Source organism: Camelus ferus, chromosome 35 (assembly GCF_009834535.1).
Source record: "Camelus ferus isolate YT-003-E chromosome 35, BCGSAC_Cfer_1.0, whole genome shotgun sequence".
In the NCBI taxonomy this organism is placed as follows: domain Eukaryota; kingdom Metazoa; phylum Chordata; class Mammalia; order Artiodactyla; family Camelidae; genus Camelus; species Camelus ferus.
In genome coordinates, this window is record NC_045730.1 from 10,585,215 (window position 1) to 10,612,290 (window position 27,076).

Below are 27,076 nucleotides of genomic sequence, written 5' to 3' on the forward strand. Positions count from 1 at the left end.
GTAGTCCTATATCCCTGCGTGGCAGCCCCAGGCTGAAGCTGAATGGTTGCTCCTTGCAGCCGCTGTGTGTAAATGTCCAGTTTCCTAGCTCCAGTTTCCTAGCTCCACACTTGCTATTTTTGTTTCGCCTCTGACTTTGCTTATTTCAGCTACTTGCCTGGGCCCTGTGTTTACCACTCCTGATCTAAACAAATGTAACAATTAAGCCACAACAATTAAGAGGAGGGGGTCAAAGCCATTGTGAGCCCTGTTAAAGCAAGATCCCTTTGCCCTGATGTACCTGGTTTTACCTGTTACAGCCTGTTTTATGCTGATGGGCATTCCTGTCTGTGCAAGTCTCTTCTGATCAGCAGAAAGTCACTTCTAATATTCCACTCATCCAGCTTTAGATAGTACTAATTTTATGAATGTTGTTGATCTTAAAAGTCCTCCCTTTTATCCATGTCTCTTTTAATATTAAAATTATATCTAATGCTTGTCACAGTCCCATAGAAGAGGCTGCCTCAGTTCCTCCACTCAATAGTGAGATATTCAGGAGGGTGGACAGAACTAGCTAGTCCTCTGCTGAGAACACTGGCCATCACATTTGAGGACTGTATATTTCATTGCCTTCATGCATGTAATCGATGGCTTTAATTATTATTTATGAATAAGGAAGGTGCTATTGGATGGTTTTATTTCCCCTGACAATTTGAAGCCCAAAAAAATTGTTAAAAATTAATAATCCTTAACATTTAAAAAATGTAACATTTTAACTGCAATAAGGGCATGAATTAAGATGAGGGAAAGTGTGAAAGAGTAAATGGATCATATTTCTAGTACATGTTAGTAATTCTTCAAAGAATATTCATGTATGCACTCTCTTTCCTAATATTTTGTTTAAAAGACACATACATTCCCACCATTTTTTAAAGCAGGATACTTTCTGCCTTATTGAGATACAAGCTAAAGTCTTTATATTTATTTTTCCTTTTAATAGTAGTGTTAGTATAGTTACTCCCAGCAGTAGCTGTATGTATAGTTGAAAGCCATCTTTTATTTTTAAAAAATAATCATGTTGTTCATGTATAACTGAAAAATTGTGCTCTACACTGGAATTTGACACAACATTGTAAAATGACTAACTCAATATAAAAATGTTTAAAAAATCACATTGAAGAAAATTTGGCAAATAGAGAAGAAAAATACATCATCAGTAGTACCATCGGTACCATATAAGTCCTTTTAGTGGAGCTTTTTTCTCTGCATCTTTTTGCGTATCTACTTTAATCTTGCTTGTCATCTAACAGTAGATGATTATGTCACATGTTCTTGCATAAAAGGTACAGTTTTTAAAAATTAATTTTTTGAAGATTCATTTAAAATTTAAAATAAGGCTAAGATATTTTCAGGCACTGAAGACAAATTTCTTGACTCACTGCTTTTATTTTGTTGATCAAACCTTTTACGAGCATCTGTACATATCAATCTTTGATTTCCTAAATATAATAATTAATTGAACAACACAAACTCATTTCCAAATTAGAGTTAAGAATGTATCCTGTGAGATTTCTCCTATGGGGAGTAATTTTAAGTGTACCAGAATTTTGTACGTGTTGTACTGCTTTTTTTAGGGTAGAAAAGTATAGGGAAAAAGAAAATGAGAGAAGCAAGTAAGATGGGAAGCATTGCCCGAAACAGCAGCCGTGTATGCATTTCCCCAAACAGTCCACACACCTGACTCCCAGCTCCGCTCTGCACGGTGGTCTGTTTGTATATTCACCCTGAGCAGAATCTGCCAGCACAGAACACAGTTTCACTCTGTTCTGCTTCCCCAAGATCTAGCTGAGTTTCTAGCACATATTAAGCATGTGATGAATACTCAATGACCAGAAAAGAGAGGGAAATATGTAGATACAACAAGCCTGAGAAAGGATAGAATTGTATCAGTGTGTTTTGGGGTAAGTTACAGAATCTCATACACAAGTGGCTTAAGCAATGTGGACTTTTTAAAAACTTTCACAGGACACAAACTTCAGAGTCAGGGCAGTTCCAAGGTTGGTTATGCAGCTCAACAGTGTCATGGAGGACCCAGATGGTTTTCATTTTTGTACTCAGCCATCCTCAGCACATTGTTGATTTCTTCTGTGTTAGTTGCAAGATGGACGTAGGTGTTCCAGATGTCATTTGCAGGCAGACACGACCACATCCAGTAAAGAAGAGGCCGTGTCTCCTCTTGTATATCTCCATTTGTTACAGAGGAAAACCTCTCACAGATGCTTCTAGCTGACTTCTTCTCAGGGTCCACTTGCCAGGATTGATTCACAAGCCCATGCCCTGACTGACATAGGCTTGTTAGGTGGATGCCAACAGCGACTGGCACAGGAATAGCAGAGGAAGTGACAGAAGGGAAGAAGACAAAGATATACCACAGGGAAAAGAGCAGTGACTGTGGCAGGATGAAGTCGTGAGCCTGTGGGATGTTCAGGCCTATTGTACTGTTACCTGATATGCACTGTCTTATGCACCCAGTATCTGTATGAAGGTGGTAGGACCATGTCATCTATGAGCGATGATGTGTGCCACCCACAAGCAGACCTGGGTTTTGTAGGACAATATAAATTGGAGTTGTAAAGTATATGAAACTACAAGCACAAAATTGCTAGGCCCCATCCAGGTCCTTGGAATCTTCACTCCCTTCAGGCAAACCCTTCTTTGGTGCCATCCGCAGCCCTTCCCGCATTTAATATCACTGCTCCAGAAAGAATGGAAAACAGCTTCAGAGGGGAATGGGTAACAAGTCAGAAGAACCGCTTGCTGAATTATTAACATTATACAGTCCAAGGAGAGGAGGATATGGCACTCAGTTATTTGAGGAAAAGATAAAGTTTTTAGTAATAGTACTTTTAAACAGTTGTTTACTGCATATTCTTTACTCTTAGAAACTATGTATAGAAGTGAAAATCTATAAATAGATGAACTAATCCTTTCAAATAATACTCTTTCAAAATAAAGTGTTTAGCCTATTTAGAATTGACCCTTGAATGATGCAGGGGTTAGAGGTGCCGACCCTCCCTGAAGTGGAAAATCTGAGTATAATTTATAGTCAGCCTCTTATCAGCAGTTCCTGCGTATCTGTGGTTCCAAATCCAACCAACCACCATGGTGTAGTACTGCAGTATTTTCTATTGAAAAAGTCCGCCTTCAAGTGGACCCACACTGTTCAAACCCAGTGCTGTTTGGGGTCAACTGTATATATATATATATTTTTTTCCAGGTACCCTTAAATATATACATATAAAGTTGATGCTACCATACAACACCTGTATAATTTGGAATGAATTGAATTAAGTAACAAGTTCATAATTAAGATAAAGTATAAAAATTTTACATCTAGACATCACAGGACATCACACTTTGTTTTCCTCCCATTTCCCTTGGGTGAGGGTGGCCAGACAGAAATAGTGATCATGTGTTTCACCTGCTGTCTTTTTGGTCTTCAGGTGATTGCAGTAGAGCCTCAGAGATGCTTCTGAGGAATCTCTTCTATTGATCTGTTAGACTGATATTCCAGTCTGTTGCTGCTATTGTCCTTTTTGGAAAAAACCCATCTTCCTCTTATCTGCATCTGGTTCTTGAGATTACAAATTAACTTCCTGTTGTATTTCATATTTCACACTAGAGTTTGTAAATTGAAACATATTTGCTAATCAGCGTAGTGTTAATTTGTAGACGTGTGTCACCTGCACCAGTGCCGATTGAGTCTGGCACATAATAACCTTCCATTAATACTTGTTTAATGAAAGAATGAATCATTTAGACGATCTTGGGACTTCTAAGATAATTGTAATAATTGAAGGAAAACAAGTGTTGGACACTAACCTGCATTTTCTAACATTATTTTCTTTTTTTTAGAAAATGTGATATTACCAATCTTTTGAAAAATTAAAGACTATTTTCTTTAAAGACTGTGACATGCTCAATTGATAGCTTGGCTATTAAGACATAAATTTTCAAGGCACTACAAATCTGAGAAAATGAGAACATAATTTGAAAGGAAGAGATTGTAGAAATGGATATATGTGATTTAGTAAGAGAGGCCATCAACACAGTGAGAGTAGAATCTGTATGTACTGTGTTTTATGCTTCTCAAAAGACATTTTTTACACATATATTGTATGGATCTGCCTGCTTGATTCCTGTTCTCTATAATTTAAAAATGTGTTTTTTTATAGCTGTTATTCTTGGACACACAAGTAAATCAACATGTATATTCAAAACATATGATTTCTGACATGTAAAATTAAGAGAAATTTATTTCTTTATCTAACATTAACATGTATATATATTAAAGTATTTTGTTCAATTGTAGCTCTCATTTTTGAAAGTGTTCCTATGTGTATAATGAAAATGCATCTTTTAGTTTTTGATAAAAGTTTTAAAAATCTTTTAAAAGTACTCTAAGATGAAAGGAATTTAAAAATCGACATTATTGGCACAAGCTTCATGTTAATGTTTACTCATGTAAGTAGCACAAAATACTGCCTAATTAGTGTGGTTGGTAAATTTTTGGTACTTTAATTTTCTCTGTTATTGTAAACCATGCATAAAATGCTTGCCTATTGAGAAGCGCAGAATTGTCAGAGCTTAAACAGCTGACATCTGCTTACTCTCTTAAAAAAAAAAAAAAAGAATAACAAGCCATTTCAGCCTAATCTACCTCAAATGTGTTCATGTAAATTGAGGTCCGTCCATTGACCTGCATTCTTTTCAGCTCAGGATTGGTCCACATGGTTCATGAAGCCAGGAAGGCTGATTAGAAATGCAGATGTCGAGACAGTGAAGTACGCCCTCCCCTCTTCCCTTTGCTGTCTATGTCAGGGTGAAAAGTGGCTTGTACCAGGGTCAGTAACCCATACTCACTTAATTACTTTTCTTGGACCCACAGAACTGTCACAAGCTGTGGTGGATGCGGGAGCCGTTCCTCTTTTGGTGCTCTGTATCCAGGAGCCAGAAATTGCTTTGAAAGGGATTGCTGCTTCGGCCCTTAGTGATATAGCAAAGCATTCTCCAGAGCTGGCTCAGACAGTGGTGGATGTGGGAGCGATCGCTCACTTAGCCCAGATGATCCTGAACCCTGATGCTAAATTGAAGGTATTTAAAAATAAAGTTAACCAGCAAACAAACCAGGCTTCTGATAATCTAAGAAAATGAAAATGTGTGCAGCTTATTATGTGTTTAAAAAATAATTAGTAAATTATCATGGAAAAGAGATATGAATATATTATGTATTTGGTCCTTTAATGCATGAAAATTATGCTGTAAGGATTAGACAATAAGAAACGTGACTGGGAAAAATGTGTGCAATGCTGAAAACTAGGAGTAGCATCAGAGTTAATATTTATAGTTAAAATCAGGAATAACAAAATGATTGAATCTCAGGGTTAGAAGAGACCTAAAAGTTTTCTAGCCCACTAGACTACTGAAGTTTCTTATGAAAATTGCCATATTTATATTAGTCTTTTTATAGTTTTCTAAAATCTAATTTTTAGTTCATAGTCACCAATTATACTTTTATATTCTAATAGTTATATTCTATTAGGTTTAAATTAGTAGTGTTAATTAAGCAATGGAAAGTTCTTTAAAACGGTATCAGCAACATGCCAAAAATATTAGTTCTGCTTGACTATTTTTGTGTTACATTACTGCCTTTATTGTAATTATTTAAGTATTGCATAATTAAGAAATAGTATTCATCCAGGGATCATTCTTTGACCAGCCTCAGTAGATAGAGGTTTAAATAGTCAGTAGTGTGAACTAAGACCTTTAACTTGGGAATTAGGGAATTTAAGAACTTGAGCTTTTAGGTGTAAGACTAGGATGTGAGTGCCTCGTGACTCAGAAATCTTAGGCCATGTTGGATATGTGATTATTTTTTCCCTTTCATAAAGGAATTTGCTTGTACATAAAGCTGTTTAAATTACACCTGAGCTCTTCAGCGGACTCTTCGTGATGTTTTGCTTTGGTTTTTGCTTAACAGCGTCAGGTCCTTTCCGCTCTCAGTCAGATCGCAAAACACTCTGTGAATATGGCAGAAATGGTGGTTGAAGCGGAGATTTTCCCTGTTGTACTCACGTGTCTGAAGGACAAAGATGACTATGTGAAGAAAAATGCTTCCACTTTAATTAGAGAGATTGCAAAGCATACACCTGAGGTAAAAGAAGGAAAAAAAAAAACAGTTTCTGATTACAATAATATGTAGTTAGTTTTAGTTTTTAAGTAAGATGTCAAATTATTCACAAAGTCCCGGGACGATGTCACATGTTCTCCGGATTTCTCATCCTCAGCACTACTGACCTTTGGACCACATATTTCTTTGTTGTGGGAGGCTGTACTGGGCACTGTAGGATGGGTGTTCAGCAGCATCCCTGGCCTCTGCCTGCTAGATGCCAGTAGCACCCCTCCCCTCAGTTGTGACAATCAAAAGTGTCCCATGTTGCCAAATGTTTCCTGGTGGACAAAAGTGTCCCCAGTTGAGAACCATTGGGTTATATCAACAGAGTTTCAATCTGAAGTCTCAGTTTTTAACCATTTTCTACTTTCCATTTCTAGATTGTAGGGACCGTAGACTTTGTCATTCCATCACTTTAGGTCAGCTGGGTGTAGTAAGAGATAGTGCACCCCTAGATTGGGAGAGCCCACCAGGCCCCCAACCTGGTGTAACCTAACAGCCACTTGTACATGGTGCATCCGAGCACTTAGATGCAAAAGGAATAGAGACCAAGTGACCACAGGTGGATCCTGAAGTTGTATCTTCTTCTGTGTATATTTTGATGAATCAGTTTCATTTCACTAAACCTTAAAAGTCCTCATCCTTTATTTCACCCAGTGTCTTTATCTGGCTGAGATTTTTCAAGATGGCAATGCCATCAGCTAGTGACCATTGCTAGCAAAGGAGGGATAATTAGGCTGGACTACTTCAAGTCTGACCTTGCCTTTCAGCATTCAGTGAGTGTGACCAGTCTGCTTCATACTCACGCACGGGGATGGGGGATTTCAGCAGTTAGCTAGTTACAAAGTGGCCCTAGGGTTAGTGTTTGGATGAGGAATTTTGACATCCACAATGACAGGGATAAAAGTTGTGCCATCGATGCATGGAAAGTCGAACCACGGAGAGGCTCCTCACAGGGAGCCCTGTCTACACGCCAGAAATAGGATGGTTATCCTTGCACAGTTCTTTGATAAATATAATAGTTTCACTAAATGACAGTTCAGATTTTACCAGATGCATTCTAGGTCCTAAATATCAAAGTTTGGCAATGCTAGAGTACCATTTAAAGACCACCTTACCCTTTAGGGTCATGGGTTATCCAGCTCTCCTCCTCTTCTCTTAGCTTTCGCAGTTGATCGTGAATGCAGGAGGAGTTGCTGCTGTGATCGACTGCATCGCATCCTGCAAAGGGAACATCAGGCTGCCGGGCATCATGATGCTTGGCTATGTGGCGGCTCATTCTGAGAACCTGGCAATGGCTGTCATCATCTCCAAGGTTTGTTTTGGCTGCATTTTCCTCTCATGATTGCAGTGAGGGACTCTAAGACAGAACCACAGATGAATGCTCTTCCACAGGATGTGAAATACAACCGACCAGAGTCAAAGAACTGCCAGTTCTTTTCAAGTTAGTAAGTTTCCCAAAGCAATGCTTGAAGTAAGGCTTACTTGGCAGGAAGTTTAGAGTTCTACTCAGTATTTAATATCAATACCTCTGAGTATTATTAGTATTATCTGTACTTAAATATTACATGCTTGTATCTTGAAGGATTGGCTGTATCTATTTACAAATAATATAAAGCATACTTTGATTAAAGACAGCTATCATAAAGGACATGCCCCATGGTCATTTTCATTATTCTCAGAGGTCTGTACATCCTCCCCCTTCCTGCCACTGGGTAGGCTCCCTCTCCTGCAGCTTCCATGAGGTGGTTTCTCTGTTGGACTGAGGCAATTCAGAGCATGTGGTGGATAGCAACATTTGTTTCCTTGCTCTGGGGACTTGGTGGTATCTCAATTTACAACTTGGTATTAACCCACCAGATTGTGTAGCCCTGGCTCATAGTAGGTGCTCAAAAAAAATATTTGTTGAATGTATTGATCTCTCAAAACGTGCTTCAAAGGCTGTGTGCTCCCAGTGTCTCTGGAGACCCTCTAGGGTATGGATTTCTTATCAGCATGGAAAATCTGCCTCTGTATGTTAAACAGAAGTGTTGTTTTTTTTTCAATCCCTTGCTAATCCTCAGGATAAAAAAGAGCCTCAGATCTTTATGTTCTACCTATTCCTTGATAATTCTTTACTTCATTCCCTTTTTATCCTGCGCTTTTCCTTTTGCCCTTCTATTATGAAAGTCTCCGATCATGGCCAGAGCAGCAGCACTGCTTTCTGAAGGGTCACCGTGGGGATGTTTTTGGGATTTCTGATTCTCAGTCCTTTTTGGGTAGTCAGAAAGTCTGCATGTAGGAAGGAGGTTGAAAGGCGCAGTGATTGCTTTTCCTTCCTGTTTCTTCCCCAGATGAACCAGGAGGTGCTCCCCTCCTTTGGTCCGGGGCCACGGCTGGCCTCTCCCGCCTGGTTTGTCCTTTGTTCAGTTGAGGATCGAGGTGGGGGCAGCAGCGGTTTGAGACAAACCACACAACACTGTCTCAGGCTTTTCCTTTTCCAAGTGGCACTGTAAGGGCTACCAATGAAGAAATAGGGCACATTTCCTCAGGAGATTGGTCTTAAAAAACCAAATGTTAAGTTGGAGGGGAAAAAATGTATATATGATCACTTGGCCTTTGCTGTGGTAGCCTGACCATGTGATCGTGGCTTTTGTGGTCCTCAATTTAAAGTGATAATTCTTACTGTCTTGAGTTAGAAAATTATGCCTATACAGAATCTGGAATTATAATTTGATATGGTTATTTGAGTCTTCCTTGGATACATAAACTGTAATGTATTTGAGGTCCTTTAGTTAATTCTGTTTTGATTATTTAGATAAAATTGAAGTTTGAAGTGCAGAATATAAGCACATGCCATCTGTATAACAAAAATACTCATCTCTGCTTTGATAATCACATGAAAATGGGCAAAAATATCATTTAAAAGTTGACCAAAATTAACAGAAATTTACTATTTCAGGAAAGGTTTTAGTGAATATTTAGTGAAAAATTCACTTAAATAGAATCCTTGCTCATATTAGTCATTTGATTTTGGATCTAGAGTAGTTATTTTGTTCTCAGATCTATTGTACTTGGTGAAGAGGCAATTTTTTAAAAGGATTCTAAGTTAACTTTTTTGACAAAAGAAAAACAAAAGGTTTTAAAGTCCTTTGCATTTTTGATTTGTCACAGTGGAATCTGGTTTTGCCTAAATACTAATCTGTGGCATCTGTTTTTTGATTAAATGCCTCTGTTTGGGGAGTAAATGCTAGTAGAGATATTTAGTTTGGTTGGATTGTAACAGATAATTAAGATAAATTAGTTCTAGCCATTTTATCAACTTGAAAAATGACAGCCCCTGTGAAGTGCTCATTTATTGAACCATTTAGGGGAAAAAAGGATCAAGACCAAAATGATTCCTTCTAATGTTTGTGAAGCAGGGAAGACTCTTTAATCCCGCTCGAGATTCATAACACTTGCTCTTTTGATCAACGCTGCAGGGTGTGCCCATGTTGTCAGTCTGCTTGTCGGAAGAGCCAGAAGACCACATTAAGGCTGCTGCCACCTGGGCCTTAGGACAGATTGGGAGACACACTCCCGAGCACGCCCGGGCTGTCGTGGTCACCAATACGTTGCCTGTTCTGCTTTCTTTGTACATGTCAACAGAAAGTTCTGAGGATCTTCAAATAAAAGTAAGGGTTTAATTCTTCACCGTTTTAATGAAGACTTGTTAGATTTTTGACTCACTCTTAAAAATATGTAATTTAAAATGTTTTAATTTTCACTACGGACAATATTGCTTTTCTGTGTTGAGAAAGACATTTATCTGAAGAACTGAGGTGACTGAAAATGCATTAGTTACCCTTGACTCAAAGAATCCGAGAGGTATTTTAAATTAAGTTCTCAACAAGTACAAAGTTGTTTATACAATGAATGTCTGGTTGCTGCCTTCTACATTTCTGTGGACTTTTCTTATGAAACAGGGATTGAATAATAGAATTTTGGATGTGAAATTGGCCAGAGAGAACTTTAGTCCATTTTACATTAAAAAATTGAGTCTAAAAGAATTTTAGGTGATTTCCAAAGGTATTCCTGAAGCCACGAGCTACCTCTCCTGACTCCAAGTCCTCCTGATCTTTTTTTTTAAATTTTTATTTTTTCAGGGAGGAGGTAATTAGGTTTATTTATGTAGTTTTTCTGATGAAGGTGCTGGGGATTGAACCCAGGGCCTTGTGCATGCTAAGCATGCGTTCTACCACTTGAGCTATACCCTCCCCCTTCTTCCTGATTTTTTAATTATATCTTTGTTTCTTAAAAGAAAATTGACCATAAGATTCACTAAGCATTTTAAATCATGCATTTAAAAAAAATCAAAATTTCTGAAAAAAAATGTTACTAGCTACTAAAATGATTCATAAAACATGAATATAAAGTAGAATGAATTTTTAAATAATTTAGAGTCACAAAGAAAGAAAAATATTTCCCAGAATGCTCACTATTAGGAAAACATGTAACTTTTTGAAAGCCACTTTCAGAATTGACTTGGATTGGGGGAATTACACAGAAAAGACAATAATTTAAAATAATATCAACAGTAAGTTAAATTACATTTGAATTTTAATTGAACAATAAAGTAACATAGGAAAACATATTTGCTGGAGCAACTTTAGATGGTAGAGTGAAGCGGGTAGTCTTTTTGAGCCACACAGTTGAGGGAATCTGAAAGTGATGTAGGGAGTCATTTATTTGGTTTATAAATTTTATAAAAGTGAGTTTATGTTGATTTCATTATGTGTACATGTTTTTTTCTCTACAAATTCACTGAGGGAAGTTGATTTCTAAGATTAAGCCTTTTTCAATTTTTATAAGACTTTCTAGATCAAAGCAATGACTTAATAGCTTTAGGGGTCCCCTTACACATCTCCAATCTTGAGTCCATTCCTTGGCAATGCTTTGTAGAGAGTGAGATTGACAACATGCTAAAGTCTTTTCCTGTTTAACAGTTCTGTACATCTTTGACTTTCTGATGAGAAACCACAACTCCATTTCCAGTCATGAGCTGTCCAAGTACAGCTGACTTACATATGTGTAATTTTAACCCATACATGGAGTTCTCTTTTTGCCTCATATTTCTTTATCCTATTATCATCATTGTCTTTCTTCCTCCTTCTTCCCCGTCCCTCTCCCCTCCTTCCTCCTCCTCACTTCTCATCTGCCCCACCCTCATATCTGGTGATCTGGGGAAATAAAAGAATACATGAGCCAGAGCATGAATTATTAATAGCAGAGCCAATAGTAAATATGGTTTGAGAAACCCTTGCAAATAGTTACTTGGGGAGCACTACATACTATTTATATACTACCAAGTTTATATAACTTGGCTTTTAATGAATTATTATGATGTTATATTGTATACATATCCCTGGAGTAAAATAAGTTTGAAAACTTCACTTTTTGAAGTCAGATAATTTTTATTGTGTACTATTTTAACAAAGGTGGTTTTATTAAGACATTTAGGTTTACTAATAAAAGGTTCCTTCTGCCTTTATTTGATACAATGTTTACTTTCAGGAAATACAGTGGGTATTAAATTAAAAGTGATTTATCAGTCATTACCCTGTCAGCAATCTTTCCAAGGCTTTAAGTCCACCCAGATATTTTCTTATTGTAGGGACTTAATCATTCCCTTTTTCTCTTCCCCAAGGTCTCTTGGATTCTATCAGTTGTTTTAAAGGCTTTAGATTAAAGTCCAAGCCTGTTCAATTTGACACTATCTTAGTAGGGAAAATATATCCAAGAGCTTTAAGAACTGTCTAATGGTGTTTCTCATTTGTTACTCTGTAGCAGCTTTCAAATTATAAAGCCATGATGAAGCTCATTTTGTCCCAAAGGTATGTCAGCTTTTGTAAGCATCTCTAATTGGTTCTGATCCAGGAGAGCCAAGGAGCAGCCCCTTGGAATTTCTTGCACATTTTCGCATAGCCTGACTATCTGCTTGCACCTGTGTAATTTCAAATACCTTATAAAAACTGAAACAATATATATGTTGTATATAAGAAGCTTACCTACATGTATTTTGAAAATATTCAGGCAATTGCATTTCCATTTGTTTAGATTTAGAGGTATCTTGTGTTTTCATTTCTCTTGGGTATACACCTAGGAATGGAACTACTAGGTCACATGATAATTCTTTTGACCATTTTGAGGAACTGCCAAACTGTTTTCCAATGTGGCTACAGTGTTTTACATTCCCACCAGCAATATAGGAGGGTTCTAATTTTTCCACATCTTTGCCATCACTGGTTATTGTCTTTGTTTTTTATTATAGCTATCCTAATGGGTGTGAATTGGTATCTCATTGTGATTTTGATATTCTGGATACAAGTCATGGCACTTAAAAGCACAAATAATCAAAGAAAACATTGATAAATTGGGTTTCATCAAGATGAAAAACTTGTATGCCTCAAAAGACACTACTGAGAACATGAAAGGACAAGCCACAGACTTTGAAAAATTACTTACAAATCATGTATTTGAGCAAGGGCATGTATTCAAAATATGTAAAGAACTCTTACAACTTGATAATAAGAAGACAAATAACCCAATTAAACAATGGGCAAAAAATATAAATAGACATTTCACAGACAGATGATCAATCAGCACATGAAAAGATATTCAGCATCATTAGTTACTAGGGAAATGCAAACTGAAACCATAATGAGATGTTACTTCACACCCACAAGAATGACTATAATTAATAAGACAAACAATTACAAGTGTTGATCATCATATGGAGAATTGAACCTTCTTACATTACTGGTGGGAATGTAAAATGTTGCAATCATGTTGAAAAACAGTTTGGCAGTTTCTCAAAATATTAAACATCCATTTACCATTATCACTCAACAACTCCACTCATCAGTATTGTCCCAAGTGAAATGAAAACATTTGTCTACACAAGGGCATGCCTATGAATCCTCATAGCAGCATTATTCATATTAGCCAAAAGTGGAGTTAACCCAAATGTCCATCAGCTGGTGAATGGCTAAATGAAACATGGTAAATTTGTGTAATGGCATACTGTTTAACAATGAAAGGAACAAAGCATTGATGCACGCTGTCTAACCTGGATGAGCCTTAGAAACATTATACTCAGCGAAAAAGGCCACACTCAACACTTCACATATTGTATGATTCCACTTACATGAACTGGCCAAAAAAGTCAAATTTATAGAGACTGAAAGTCAATTAGGAGTAGTCTGGAGCTGATGGGGTAAGTAGGGGGAGGCAATAGGGAGTAACTACAAAATGGGCATGATGTTTCTTTTGAGATGATGAAAATGTTCTAAAACTAGATTGTGGTGATGGTTGCACAGCTCTGTAAATTTACTAAAAATCCATTGAATGGTGCACTTTAAATGAGTGAATTTATAGTAAATAAATTACATCTTCATAATCTTAAGCCCAGAAGTTGACAAGTAAACAAAAATCTTACTTTTCTAATATACTAATATTTATTTCATTCTGGATAATACAGCTGATTATTGATCATGACATAGATCCCTATCAGGAAGTTTATAGTTGAAAACTGAGTATGTTTCTTGACAAAGGATGGTAAAGCTCAGTGGATCTCTAGTGTCATTGGAGTTCTTGATTAATAACTTGACAGTCTATCAACACCTTGGAACTGCTAGGATTGGAATAAATCTGTCTGCGTGGTACAGTGGATGTGATCTTGGCTATCCTGTTAGTAGACCTTGTCACCAACAGCAGTTAAGTTAAATGTGTTGGCCTGCTAAGTGCACTGTGATCCTAAGGTGGTTCATAAAGATATAACTAGGTGTGTTGGGAATTGAGAGTTTAATTCCAGCTTCTATTACTTGTAGAGAAAAGTTGGGCTACATTCTTACATTCCTTGTTTTTATTTAATCTAGTTTTTAAAACAATGTTTGAGGACAAAAGTGTCAAGAGATAAGCGGTCACATAAGACTGTTTAGCTTGGGTCTCTGGGAAACCGTAAAATCAAGAGATCCTTTACTGACAGCACAAGTGTGATGAAAGGGTTTTTTTTTTGTTTTTTTTTTTTTTTTTAGTGAATCCATTTACTAATTGTAGAATTCATGGTGTGAAAATCAAAATTCTCTCTGACATTTCAAAAGCATTGCTAGACATTCAATAGCAAGCTCCCAGAAGACTAGGTCGGCTAAGGCTTTGAAGAGGGAAGAGGTGATCAGAGGAGAGGTTGTAAGGATGCGCTCAAGCACAGAACCATGTACAAGCAGGTGTGGAATTCTAGTGAACACGAAGCTCCTAGAGTGAAGGGGGCAGGCTTTCATACTATAAGGAAACAGAATCACCACCAGCCGTGGCCCAAGAGCTGCCTCAGGGATGTCCTACAGTCACAGGGGGGCCCTTCTTCAGCCCCACTTATGGTAGGGGGCAGTGCCAAGGGGTATCACTGTGAAATACAGGGTTCTGGGGAGAGTGGGAAGGGGCCATGCAGGTGCCTCTTCTTTTACTGCTGGTGTTACAGCCCCTGTTGCTGAGGGGAGCTTTTCTACACAGTAGAGTGGGTCCTCTCTGTTTTGTTTCTGTCTGTGAATGGAGCAATTTCTAACCATGTGCTGTAGCAGCATATCTGCAAATGCTCATTGAATGATGCACATAATAGAATATTTCTCACTACATGCCTGTACGCCGTGAAACCTTTTGGAGAACGTGAAATGCCTGATAATGACTTTCTACAATAAACCACCTTCTCTCATTTGTTGATTGGAAGTAATAGGACATATTAGTTATCTCACAGTTTAATATATATTAATTCTTATACTAATAAAATATGATATATATTAATTTACAATCTATAGCTTTATGCTATAGCTTTATTTCCACATAGATAGTTTAAGAGCTCAATAATACACTGTACCTTTAAAAATTTAACATGAAGACAACTGTCAAGGTATTTGATGGTGAACTAATGAAAGATAGTTTTTCTGACAACCATTTTTAAACAATGAAACTCCAGGTTATACCAGGAAATTCATGTCACTTTAAAATTCCAGGAACACAAGACATGAATTTTTGTCCTGCTTTCATTGATTACTTACTTTGGTATGTATTTTGCTTTGTATTCCAATAGAGTAAAAAAGCCTTAAAGAATATCCTACAACAATGCACCTATTTACCAGCTCTTGAGCCATTACTGTATGACGCTCCTCCCAACATTCTGAAGCATGTGGTTGGACAGTTCAGTAAGGTAAGGGCTGTTCTCTTAGCCTGGAAGTGGGGGAAGAAAATTAAAATGAGGTATTAGCTCATTTTTTTCCCATTGGGTCAATATTGTCTTCTGCAAGCTGGGGGCAGGGTTTTCTTATTTCTCTCTCATGGGCTGTATTGACAGGGAAGGTAATATAGTTTAAAAAATGAACATAAGTTAATAAAATTCACACTTTCTTCTTCCTCACATTTTTCTCACAGCCTCTGTACTGTCTTTTTTATGTTCTTGGAGAGAGGAAAGAGTCAACATATGAAAACCTTATAATGCAGATAATTTATATTGATAAGCAACTTTGGGTAATTTTTCCGGTGTCTGCTAGTCTCATGCATCTGAAAGATCTTATAAAGAAAAGGTAAAAGGTCTCTGAGTCACCAAAATATTTTTTGCAAAGTTCATGCACTTTACTGGAGATGCTTTCAGTCATTTGGAGTTTATTGACTTATTTTGTGAACACTTTTAACAAATGTGGCCGTCATATTTCTTAGGTCAATGCAGATTAAAAGTAGTAAGGTAGAAAGTTTGAGCTGCTGGAAGGGGTACAGCCAGTGGGGCTGACTACTGACAGCAGAGGTTGAGAGAGAGAGAGAGAAAGTGCTTTCCCATAGCCATGGACAGCCAGGATGGGGACGCTAAGCTATCGAGAACTGGCCACATTGTGCTCAGGGGACTGGATTTAAGCAAATGGGGTTTTTGGAGTTAGTGTCCCACAGTGGCTGTGAGCTCAGGCTCTGGAGTTGGGTGGCCTGGGTTTCCTGTTTCCCAGCTGTAATATTTTTAGCTAAGTATTGACCTCTTTGAAACTTAGTATAATGACCCATAAAATGGGGCTAATAAGAGAACCTATTTTATAGGGCCATTGTAAAGATTAATGAGATGTTATATGTAAAGAATTTAGCTTAATCCCAGGCACATATCAAGCATTCAAAAAAAAAAAAAAACCCCACTAAAAACCCAAAAGTTGTTTTTAAGAAGTAAAACATTGATGTTTTAAGGCTGGTTTTTAAAAATTAATAAAAAATGAATGGTGGAGTGGAAATTCATTTGAATAGTCAGTTATAATGCTGTAGAAAGGAGGTCCTACTGCTTGTGTTCTGTATTTCTACAAACAATGAACAAAAGTATATATTGCTATAGCATTTAAACTAGGCCCTGCAGCTGCATGGGCCTAGTTTTTGGTACTCATCTGAAGATAATACTGTTAGCAGCCCTCAGTTCTCCGAACCCTTTCCATGATCTCCCACAGCCTGGCTGCCCCTCAAGGACCACAGTCCCTGAATGGTAGAAGGTTTAATGTTGTTGAAGGCACCTCAGTGTACAATTCTCTGCTTCTAACACTTATGCTCTGTCTTCCTCCTTCTAAGAAAATAATCAACCTTTTTTTCTTTCTGAGTGCTCAGTAAGGGAGTGACCTGCTAATTTGACCAGCGAAGGGGGAGGGAGGAGTAAGGAGATGAGTGGTTCATCTACAGACAGGGGGTCACCAGCTCTTGAAAATGAGCAGCTGACATGATTTCTCCAAGCTTCATTTTACAGTCTAATATTTTCAGCTACTGAGTGAGATATTCTAGTTTTATTGAACTTGCTATGAAAGTGAACACTAACCTGAACTGAGTTCAAAATAAGTCACTTTTAAAGTAAATCAGGGGGGTTTGTAGAAGTCAGCCAAGATCAAATGAAGACAATACTGCATATCATATACTCTTATAAATGTGCCTTTGGGAATATTTGCTTCAGGTGGAATTTTGTGTTTTCATAATCTAAGGATCCAGAGCCCTAGAAAGAGATGGGAAAGTGCTTTAAGGCAGAATGAGAAAGATATTAATTTAACCTGGCTGCAGACAGATAGGAGGTAATGAAAACTCTCCAGGCCAAACAAAATATTTTAAACAGACACATCAGTAGGCTATTCCATTTGCTAGAAATACACGTGTCACCTTTTATTGTCCAGTTGATGTGTATTATCATTTTATTAGCAAGATCCTTGTGTAGTTTTAAGTATTTGTTAAATGCCTATGTGTACCTGGCACTCTGTTAATGATTAAGCAATAGACCAAAAAGAATAAGACCAAATTCTTCTTCAAGGAACTTTATAATCTAGCTGCAGGCATGAGATAAAACAATTAGAAAACACTTCAGAGTGCTAGACTTCAAGATAAAGTTACTTATTTATTTTTTTCATTTGAGAAGGAATAAGTGAATGCAGCCTGAGGTATTCAGGGAGGACTTTAATGGAGGAAGTACAAGTGAAAAAAGCTGGTCTTTGAAAAAAGAGTAAGGTTGGAGGGGGAAGAAAGGGTGTTTCTGTTAGAGGCAACAGTAGCAATGACCATGAGAGAGAGCAGTAATTCCCAGCCCCACCCTCCTTGTCTGATGGTCCTGTTGGCTTGAATAATTAACTTCATCTCCACTGCCTCTTTCTTCTAAACACAACAACATCCACTGTGGCTTTATTTAGTTCTCATTGGTTGCTTCTTAAAATCTACGCTTGGATTTGTTGATTCCCTACTTCCCTGATTTTTCTTGTCTCTAACATCTCAATTTCCTTTCTCTGGCTACTCCTTAGTATGTTCACTCATTTGTTAAATGTGTGTAGAGTGTCTGCTAGGCTCCAGGCACTAGAGAAATGAATGAGTGAATGGTTTCTTCCTTCGATGACATTTACATGTGACAGACATATAAAGTGATAATTAAAATATTACATGGCATGTGCACTGATAGGGGTTTAACAGAATGTTGTAAGAGGTGAAAAGTACCTAACTCATCCTGGGAAAAGAGAGTAGGGTTGTCCCAGAGAAAGTTTCTTGAAGGAGGTGACACCTGAACTGAGTCTTATAAGATGAACAAGAGTTAGCCAAGAAATGGGGGACGTGCATGGAGGGAGGAAGGGCATTCTAGAAAGAGGGAACAGCATAGGCAAGAAATAGCTTGGATGCACCCTTTGAGGTTATTCACACAAAATTCAGCATGGAGATTGGTGGAGAAGGAAGCTGGAGAGGTATTTAGGACCTGAGTCACAGAAGGCCTTCTGTGCCTTGTTAAGGAGCTTGCCTTTAATTTTGGAGAGACCTCAAGTGGGCATAAGCAAAGGACAGACACCACTTGGCATCTTACATATATGAGTGGATCTCCATCACCTTTATTCCTGTTCATTGCCTTTATTCCATCTCCACAACATAAAAAGTTAATACATTTCTAAAAAGGCCACATTTTACTTCCAATCATCAGCAAATTGAGGCTCATTATGTTACAGGTATATTGGACATAAATTCTCTTTTATATTTCCTCGGATGTATTACTGCTTTTCAGTAGCAAAAATCCAACTTGGAAAAGAAAAGCTGACATTTTTATGTGCTTCACTTTTCAAGGTGCTGCCCCATGACTGCAAAGCTCGAAGGCTTTTTGTAACAAGTGGTGGACTTAAAAAGATTCAAGAGATAAAAGCAGAGCCTGGATCTCTCCTTCAGGAGTACATCAACAGTATTAACAGCTGTTACCCAGAGGAAATAGTAAGGTGGGAAAAATGGACTTTGAGAAGTTCAAAGTTATAATACAGTTCTTCTATATCTAGATTTTATATCTACTTTGAAATCAAAATGTGGACTTTGAAATACCACATAAGACCAATGTATACTACTCTCTTGATCTGTTTTATCCCTCAAGTTAAACGATGCTCTGATTGACACATACATTTCCAAATCGAACTAGAATGTCATTTGAGACATTTCTGTACTAATTTAATACATGCTTTATTGAAGAGTACCCAAATACAGAGTTCAAGTTACATTAACAATCCTTAATGTGAGCCTGATTTAGAAAGAGTCTGATTTTCACCATTCCCTGCATATTATTTTTCTGCCTTAAGCTCACTTTCATATCAATGAGAGTATTACAAATAGAAAAGAGATGTTGAATGGCAAAAAAGAAAGTTACTATCTATATTTGAAAAAATAAATAATGTTTATGAAATGCAGATGCTTGATAGTAATGTAGCAGGAAGCTCTTTTCTTTTTTGCAAATTAGATACATTTTATTAGGAAGCTATTTTCAAGATTAATTTTTTAAAATGATGTTGGTTTGCAGAGCATTAAACCTAAGTCTCAGTCCTTGTAAGACTAGAGGAGAACTAAACCACTAAACCCCAAATAAATAAGAAAGTTACCAAAAACAGAGTTATTAAGCAACTGAATCTTGAAAAGTGTCCACAAAACATACAGAATTAAAGGCCATATTTATCTATATTTTTCTAATACTACACTTACTTCTTATTTTCTCTTAATTGATATTGGAGAACATAAATTCCAATGTTTAAAATTTGTTACAATTTATATAAGTTATATAAACTATAATTCCTGTTTAACATCAGTGGTTTTTAATACATATGGTAACGTTGATTTTAAAAGCACAAAAATAATTTTAAGATTGAAATTTGTTCTATATTCACATGTATTCTGCCAGTAAATTCTTTCCAAAGGTACAAGTTAATGCACTTTGGGGAGGTTTATGAGAACTTCTTGACCAAAAGGGTTTCAATAACAGCTTTGAAAATTACTATATATATATAAAATACATCCCAGGAGTAGTGTAACATGTATATCCACTATATATAATATATGAATAAAATAACATACCCACAGGATTATATAACATATAAAATATGTACAAAAACCAGTAAATGAAGGAAATAGGAAAATCTTTTATCAAGAATATAAAATTAATTTTTATACATGGAATGTATGTCCCTTCAGGAAGAATGCTTTCAGTGCAATTTTCTAATATAAACAAAATTACAGAAAAATGAAGAAAAGCAAACTAAAGGGCTCCCCAAATGGAGTGACCTATTAGAATCAACCAATGGAAAGGTACTTCCTTGAGTAGAAGTCTTCTTTCTGCTCCTTTCTAGGATTATTTTACAGAGCACTAGGGGAAATCAAAAACTCTGTCGTATTAGAATTGGATCTGCTGCTTTGCCAAAATACCATTGTAAATTCCACTTCTCACATTCTGTGATCTGGGATTTCATTTTAAAAACTGGCTAATTATGAAGAATTTTGGTTTGCCAACTGTTTCTAGTTTCTGATATTTTTTGAAGCATTAGATTCTATAGAACTTAGAGGAGTTTTATAGAATTCTTTGAAACCTTGTCTTTCTATGAAAACAGACAAATATGATCTCAAAAGGGTTTTATTTTTTGCTATCATAATTCTCAAAAATGACTTGGTGACTATTTTAGAATTATTCCTTATAGGACACAGTATCAGTGGATACATTCTCTCAGCTATTTTTAGCCTAAACAGTTATTTCATATTACCTCCTAATTTTAGCAATCTTTAAAGATGTTTAATAAAGGTGGTTGGTATGATGAGAGGGAAGGGGCCCAGGACTAGATGTCAGAAGACCTAAGTTCTAGTCCTGGGCCATCCTACAGCCAGAAAGTATTTTTGGAACTCTTGTCTTCTGGATCTCTGCCTAAACTGGGAAGGCGAGGTTGCTCTTAGGAAACATCTAATTTGGGGAGGGAGGCATGCATACAGTCTTCCAGTAGGCACATTTCTGGTATGATAACAATAGAATAGCCCAAATTCTACCTGGGTCTAGGGTGAAGTTGATTCCCCTATATTCTTAAAGGCCATAAAGAGGTAAGTCGAAATAGCAGTGGTTGACAGCAGAAGAAAGGAATTTCCAGGGCTTTGGGGGAGGTTTATTTTGGTTCTTTCATAAGGAGTATGGCTAAAAGCTCGGACTTAGGTATGAAACAGATCAAAATTCCTATCTCAGTCCCAACTACTTAGTAATGTGGTTTTGGAGATACTACTTAACCCTCTTAGCCACTTTCCTCATCTGTAAAATGTGGATCATTACCTACTTCATAGAGTTGCTATCAGGATTAAGTGAGATAATGTTTAGCCAAAGGGTTTGCACATGGGAAGAATTCAACTCAGTAAATATTCTATAGTCCTCTGTGGGTGCCCCTATTCTCTTTTTTATATCCGGGTTAAATCACATTATTAGGTGGATCAAACTTAACATTATAATAATACTGAGGAAACTGGGTAGCAGCACTTGGCCACTTACATTTTTTCACTATTTGTTTTGATGATAAATGTACATCAAGCAAATATTTGTGTCATTTTTTGCCAATATAAAAGACATAAACAAATATTCTGGTTAGATTTAAATTGCTTTTAATTGCTAATGTAGGGGTTCCACACTTTTTTCTAATGGAAAGCTGCTTTTGAATGCCTTAGCATCAGACAGATTCTAGCTGGTAGGGGGTTTCTGACAGTTAATGGACAACCTGATGTACTTATTTACAGGATCATATACCAAGATACGTACATGTGTGCATTTATGAGCAGTTGGGTAGTGCTAAATTTAGCATTCTGCTGATGGGGGTGAGCAGTATAAGTCCTCCCTTAGCACATTTCCTACCCTGTGGGGAATCCTGGGGATTGTGGCATCTCCAGGTCCCCGGGGAGGGAAATATGCAGTGGCAGTTTGCTTGGCAATTAGCCAGGTAAAACCTCAAGGATTATTGGTAGATTCTGATTGATTTGTTGGGGAAGCTTTATCTTAAAAGTAATGCTATCCAATAGAAATATAATGTGAGCCACATATGTCATTTAAAATTTTCTAGTAACCATATTTAAAAAAAGTAAAATGGAACAGGGTAAATAAATATTAATGATGTATTTTTCTTAGTCCAATATATCTAAGTATTATAATTTCAACTTGTAATTAACATAAAAACTATTAATGAGCTATTTTACATTTTTTGTCCTAAGTTTTTGAAATATGGTAGGTAGTTATCACTTTCTGCACATCTCAATTCAGATACTAAATTTCATTAGAAATACTTGATCTGTATTTAGCTTATGTTAAGTTTACAGTTGAAAAGTATATTCACAAGTTGTTACAAACACACCTAAATTTTTTCCAATAAATGAATCAAATACCAGTTTTTAATATTTAATTAAAATTGAATAGACAAAAATTCAGTCACTTAGTTATATTTCTCGTATTCACATTCCGCTTATTTCTAGGGCTTGAGAACCACACACAGCTAGTGGCTACCATATGAAACAGCACAATTTTCAAGTTTTGGTTTTCTAAATCTACTTTTTACCCTTTCTCTAAAAAGTACCTATCTTGTGTCTAACACATTTATAAGACTGGGAAGGTGAAGACTGATTTAAAATTTGTGACTAACTCAGCGAGAAACAGTTATAACTTCTTTCACTTAGGAATACTTCAAAGAGACTCACTGCTGGGGGACAATTTTTTTGAGGGTAGGAAGCCTTTAGAGGAGAAACATCCTTTAAGGTAGCTCGTTATGTATGCATGTATGTATCTGTTTATCTATGACTGTTTGTAAGCACACTATTAAGAAAAACAGCTCTGTTTTATCCACCTTAACCTGACAAATTGTGGAAGAAATTAATGTAATATAAATTATGAGCTTTTAAGTCAGGCATTTGAGGATAAAGATAATTAACAAAGGATAAAACAAGTCTTGAACATTAGGTTTCTTTTTTTTTTTTTAATCTGGAGAAAACACCTTAGAAGGTTTAATTATTTTGAATATTTGGGGAAATTTTTAATTACACCTATCTAGCTTTTTTATCCATTTATTCTAGAATGTCTGCCAAAATTTTTGACATAATTTTATATGCATATAAATTCTTTCCATGATATATGAAGCACCCCACAATGCATTGATCAACATATGTAATACTTTTATACTATATATTTTATAAAACATTAAATTTGTAAGTATAAATTTATAGTACTATAGATGCCCCAAACCAATGAAAATGATTAATCTCCTAGGTTTGTATGCTGGGCTGTTTGTAAACTATTTATTAAATAGTTCTTTAATGTGAATGATACTCCCAGAAATTTTTGGTCTCGTGAGTGACCAGATCTAATTAAAACATACATTGAGAATAATCTATCTGTAAGGCAGTCAGGATGCAGGCATTGGTTAGTAATGATAGACTGTGTTGTCTAACTTACGGGAAAAACCCTATTAGCTGTGATGATCAAAGCAACATCAGTCACTTGACATAATACAGACTAAGTCTCTCTAATAAAACACTGTCACTAGATCCAAGTTTCCTGCTTTGGAAATGCCCCTTCTTTGCCACTGCAATGACACCCTTTAAATGTCCTGCTATTTATCTAACATGGTCTTCCTGGATCATCTCTAACCTCATGCACAAAGCATTTCTGGAGCATCACTGGTCAGTGTATTTGAAGTTTCCCTCATAAAATTATTTCAAATAAATATCTAATGTTGAATCTTTTGTGCCTACTGTGCTGAATCTTTTCACAAAGATCTAATAGAAAATTTTCTTTTTCAGGTATTACTCTCCTGGATATTCAGACACACTTCTGCAGAGAGTGGACAGCTATCAACCACTTACTCACTGAACAAAGTTATAATTTTATACCCAAATTCGTAGAAGAATGTCTCAAAATAGTTGAACAAAATACATTCTAGGTTTATTCAATGGCAAATATCTTTGGATTATATTTTCTAAATTTAGGTAGTACTTTAAGAATTAGTGGCTTGAATATATGTGGAACTATTCGTGGTAATTGGTATTGGATTTGTTCTAAAGGTAAATTTTAAAAAGATATTAAAGAATCTTAAGGCATTTGTTAAATTGTTCTGTTAAAGACCACACACACACTTTCAACTAGATGGAGATGAAAGAGGATGTTCAAAAACTCTTAGATATTTTGAAAGAGGACATGGATGACAAAGTACAGAGCATTTGAAAGACACACTGATGCTAGTTGTACAAATGTGCTAACCCAACACATGGAATCTATGTCAGTTTTCCTAAGAAATTAGGAAGCTCTCCTCTTCATCCCAAGTTTTCTAACTCCTTTGTTATTCTACCTAAATTCTACCCTTGCCTTTCCTGGAAGTCAGTATGAAGCATTATACAGACACGCTTTTCATTTTCACTGAAAGATTTCCTCTGAGTCTAGCCCTGCTCATGAATAAACAAGGAAGCAGGCAAGTCAGATCCTCAGTGTTCCCTTGTCCTTGCTTCACTTACCCAAGTTTCAAAAGTCAGATTCAAGGAATAATTTGAAAAGAGTACCATCAGACTCAGACTTCACATGCATTTTGGTCTGCGGAGCTGAAAGGGTGAGAGGGAGTTGCAATAAAATTTTAAGTAAAAGCAGCATTAGAATTGTCTCTTTCATTTTTCATATCTAGTGTGTTTCTGACCTTGGGGAATATGTGATTAGACTGAGGAGTTTTAGTTGGCATGTGTGTGTGTGTGTTTTTTTTTAAATCTAAAGGGACATTCCTTACAGTGATGGCCGGGGAGGCCTGGAGAGGAGGTAAATGATGACACTTGGACACATTGTTTCCATCTTGTTGGCTTTCAGGTTTCCTTCTTGGACTCTTTCTTCTTTTCCCCTTCAAAAGAAAGCTACCCATTTATTTTTGGCATTTTCTGGATTTACCTCTGTCATCATTTCCCAACAGTGAAGTTTTGTTGCATCTTTTTAAAACTTCATCATACCCAAGATTGTCTCATTTCTTTTTGCCTTGTATCAATCTAGGATTGCCTCTAGTTTGACTTTTTAGTATGTTTTTTGGGCCTATTTTGTTTCCTTGCAGTAATTTCATTGATCCATTGCATAAGAGGATGTAATTTTTATCTGCAATTTTGTGGATCCCTTTTTCTCCTTCCTGCCTGCCCAGCTTCTCCTATGAACATTTTAGCAATCTGAGAAAATAAAAGTAGTTTTCATCTGTCTTCATTAATACTATTTTTCTTAGATGACAGTGCTAATAATGACAGAAACTAGTCAGTCTATCTGGGATAAGACCTCCTCAAATGTTGTAAGAATGGTGAATTTCCTGTTATGTATTTCTTGCTATCTTGTGTTGTATTTGAAAATTTTCACTTCTTAACATCATACTTATCAAAGAGTTTTAAACTAAGAAAAATAAGATATTTAATAGAATTTGGATGGTTGCTTTAACCTGATCATCTGCAATTTATTTATTTCATATGCTATGAAATGTTTCTTGACATGAAACACTTAAAGCAAAATGAAGGTTTGTTTATTCTTTGAAAAAACTCTATTATGAGGCTTTAAAAAATATTTTCCTACTTGTGCTAGAGGAAAAATAGTGTCTCTTGATGATGCTATCCTTTGATATTTTCACCCCAGTTTGAATTTTGTCAATTATAATTCTCTGGGCTGACCAACCTGCCTTATTGTTTCCCCTGCCACCCCACCCCCACTGCAGTTTATTTAAAAATCAACTTTCATTAGGATATCCCATTTACCTTATATGAACAACAATTTATTTTTAGGGCTTTAGCTCAGGAATAGAATGGTTGAATTGTATTGTTGGTTAAACCTTATTATTACTCATTCAGTTCACCTGTTGTGGAAATAAGTGCACATCTATCAGTGATGCTTAAAAGGAGATGATAGAAATCTGGGTTCTAGTCATGTCTGTTAAATAGTAAGAGTGATCATTCTTGCTCAGCTTACTCATAAGATGCTTATAAAGATAACTTGCAATGATGCATGTAACAATTTTGTAAACTGTTCCATTCTGTGCAAACCAGTATGTGATTTATGGGCAATCTGATAGTCGATGACAGATTACGCATTTTGGCCAGCACTTGGGCACCCAGGCCCCATACTCTTAGATAAGTGGAGTTTATACCAGATGATTTATGATAAAGAAAAGCTAAATTTCCTGCCCTCATGGAGTTTTCTAATATAAACACATTTGCCCAGACACAGAGAGTAAAACAAGCGCAGGACACAGAGCACCACGCGGGCATTTTCCATGCAGTGTGTGAAAGCGAATGACAACCTCATATTTACAGGAGGCTGACCTGTTTTTCTAACCTTTCCTCTCCAACCACCCTCTTAAAGACAGGATTAAAGATTTGCCTGTTTCTAAACTTGATTTGAGGTTCTGCTTAACATAAACCTTGACCTTAAATTCCTGGGTGAGGCCATCTCCAATCCAAGATGTCAAGTTTAGAAACTAACCTTGGAAGAATGAAGGATTTGTCTGCTGTGTTTTCAAATCTCCAACCCTTTCCTTAAATTCATAAACCTTGACCTTAAATTCCTGGGTGAGGCCATCTCCAATCTAAGATGTCAAATGTAGAAACTGACCTCGAAAGCATGAAGGATTTGTCTGCTGTGTTTTCAAATCGCCTAACTTTGATTAAGTTAGATGCTAGCAAATGTTGAGGCTTGTGTATACTGTGCCTTATTTTGCCACAAAATTCACTGTGTAGACAAGACTAATTTGAAGCTCTTCTAAGTTTCAGAGATTAAAAGGATCAAATTAGAGTCTTAACTGTAACTGTTGTATTTATCACTTAGTTAAGGCACTTTGGACTTTCTTTAGGTTTAAACTGGCTTTTATTTTTATCATTTTATTATTGCATAGTTGATTTATAATATTATATGTGTTATGCAGTCAGATATAATAATTTAAAATATTTTATGTCTTATGTAGGTGTACAGCACAGTGATTCAACATTTCTACAGATTATACTTCATCTAAAGTTGTTATAAAATATTGACTGTATTGAAGGTGCTGTTTAATATATCTTTATAGT

General features: G+C 36.4%; 1 protein-coding gene across 2 annotated transcripts in view; it reads left to right on the top strand.

Annotated features, from left to right (window-relative positions):
- Positions 1–24,993, top strand: part of SPAG6 (sperm associated antigen 6) — a 53,356-nt gene extending 28,363 nt beyond the window's left edge. The window contains exons 5-11 of one of the 2 annotated variants that reach the window (XM_032473692.1): positions 4,928–5,133; positions 6,020–6,193; positions 7,374–7,526; positions 9,673–9,864; positions 15,312–15,428; positions 18,815–18,960; positions 23,810–24,106. In XM_032473692.1, coding sequence (XP_032329583.1) covers positions 4,928–5,133; positions 6,020–6,193; positions 7,374–7,526; positions 9,673–9,864; positions 15,312–15,428; positions 18,815–18,960; positions 23,810–23,879 — 1,058 coding nt within the window. In that variant the 3' untranslated portion in view covers positions 23,880–24,106. Of the gene's footprint in view, positions 1–4,927; positions 5,134–6,019; positions 6,194–7,373; positions 7,527–9,672; positions 9,865–15,311; positions 15,429–18,814; positions 18,961–23,809 lie in introns of both variants that reach the window. The other variant, XM_032473693.1, reaches the window with a different exon arrangement.
- Positions 24,994–27,076: the final 2,083 nt, after the last annotated feature.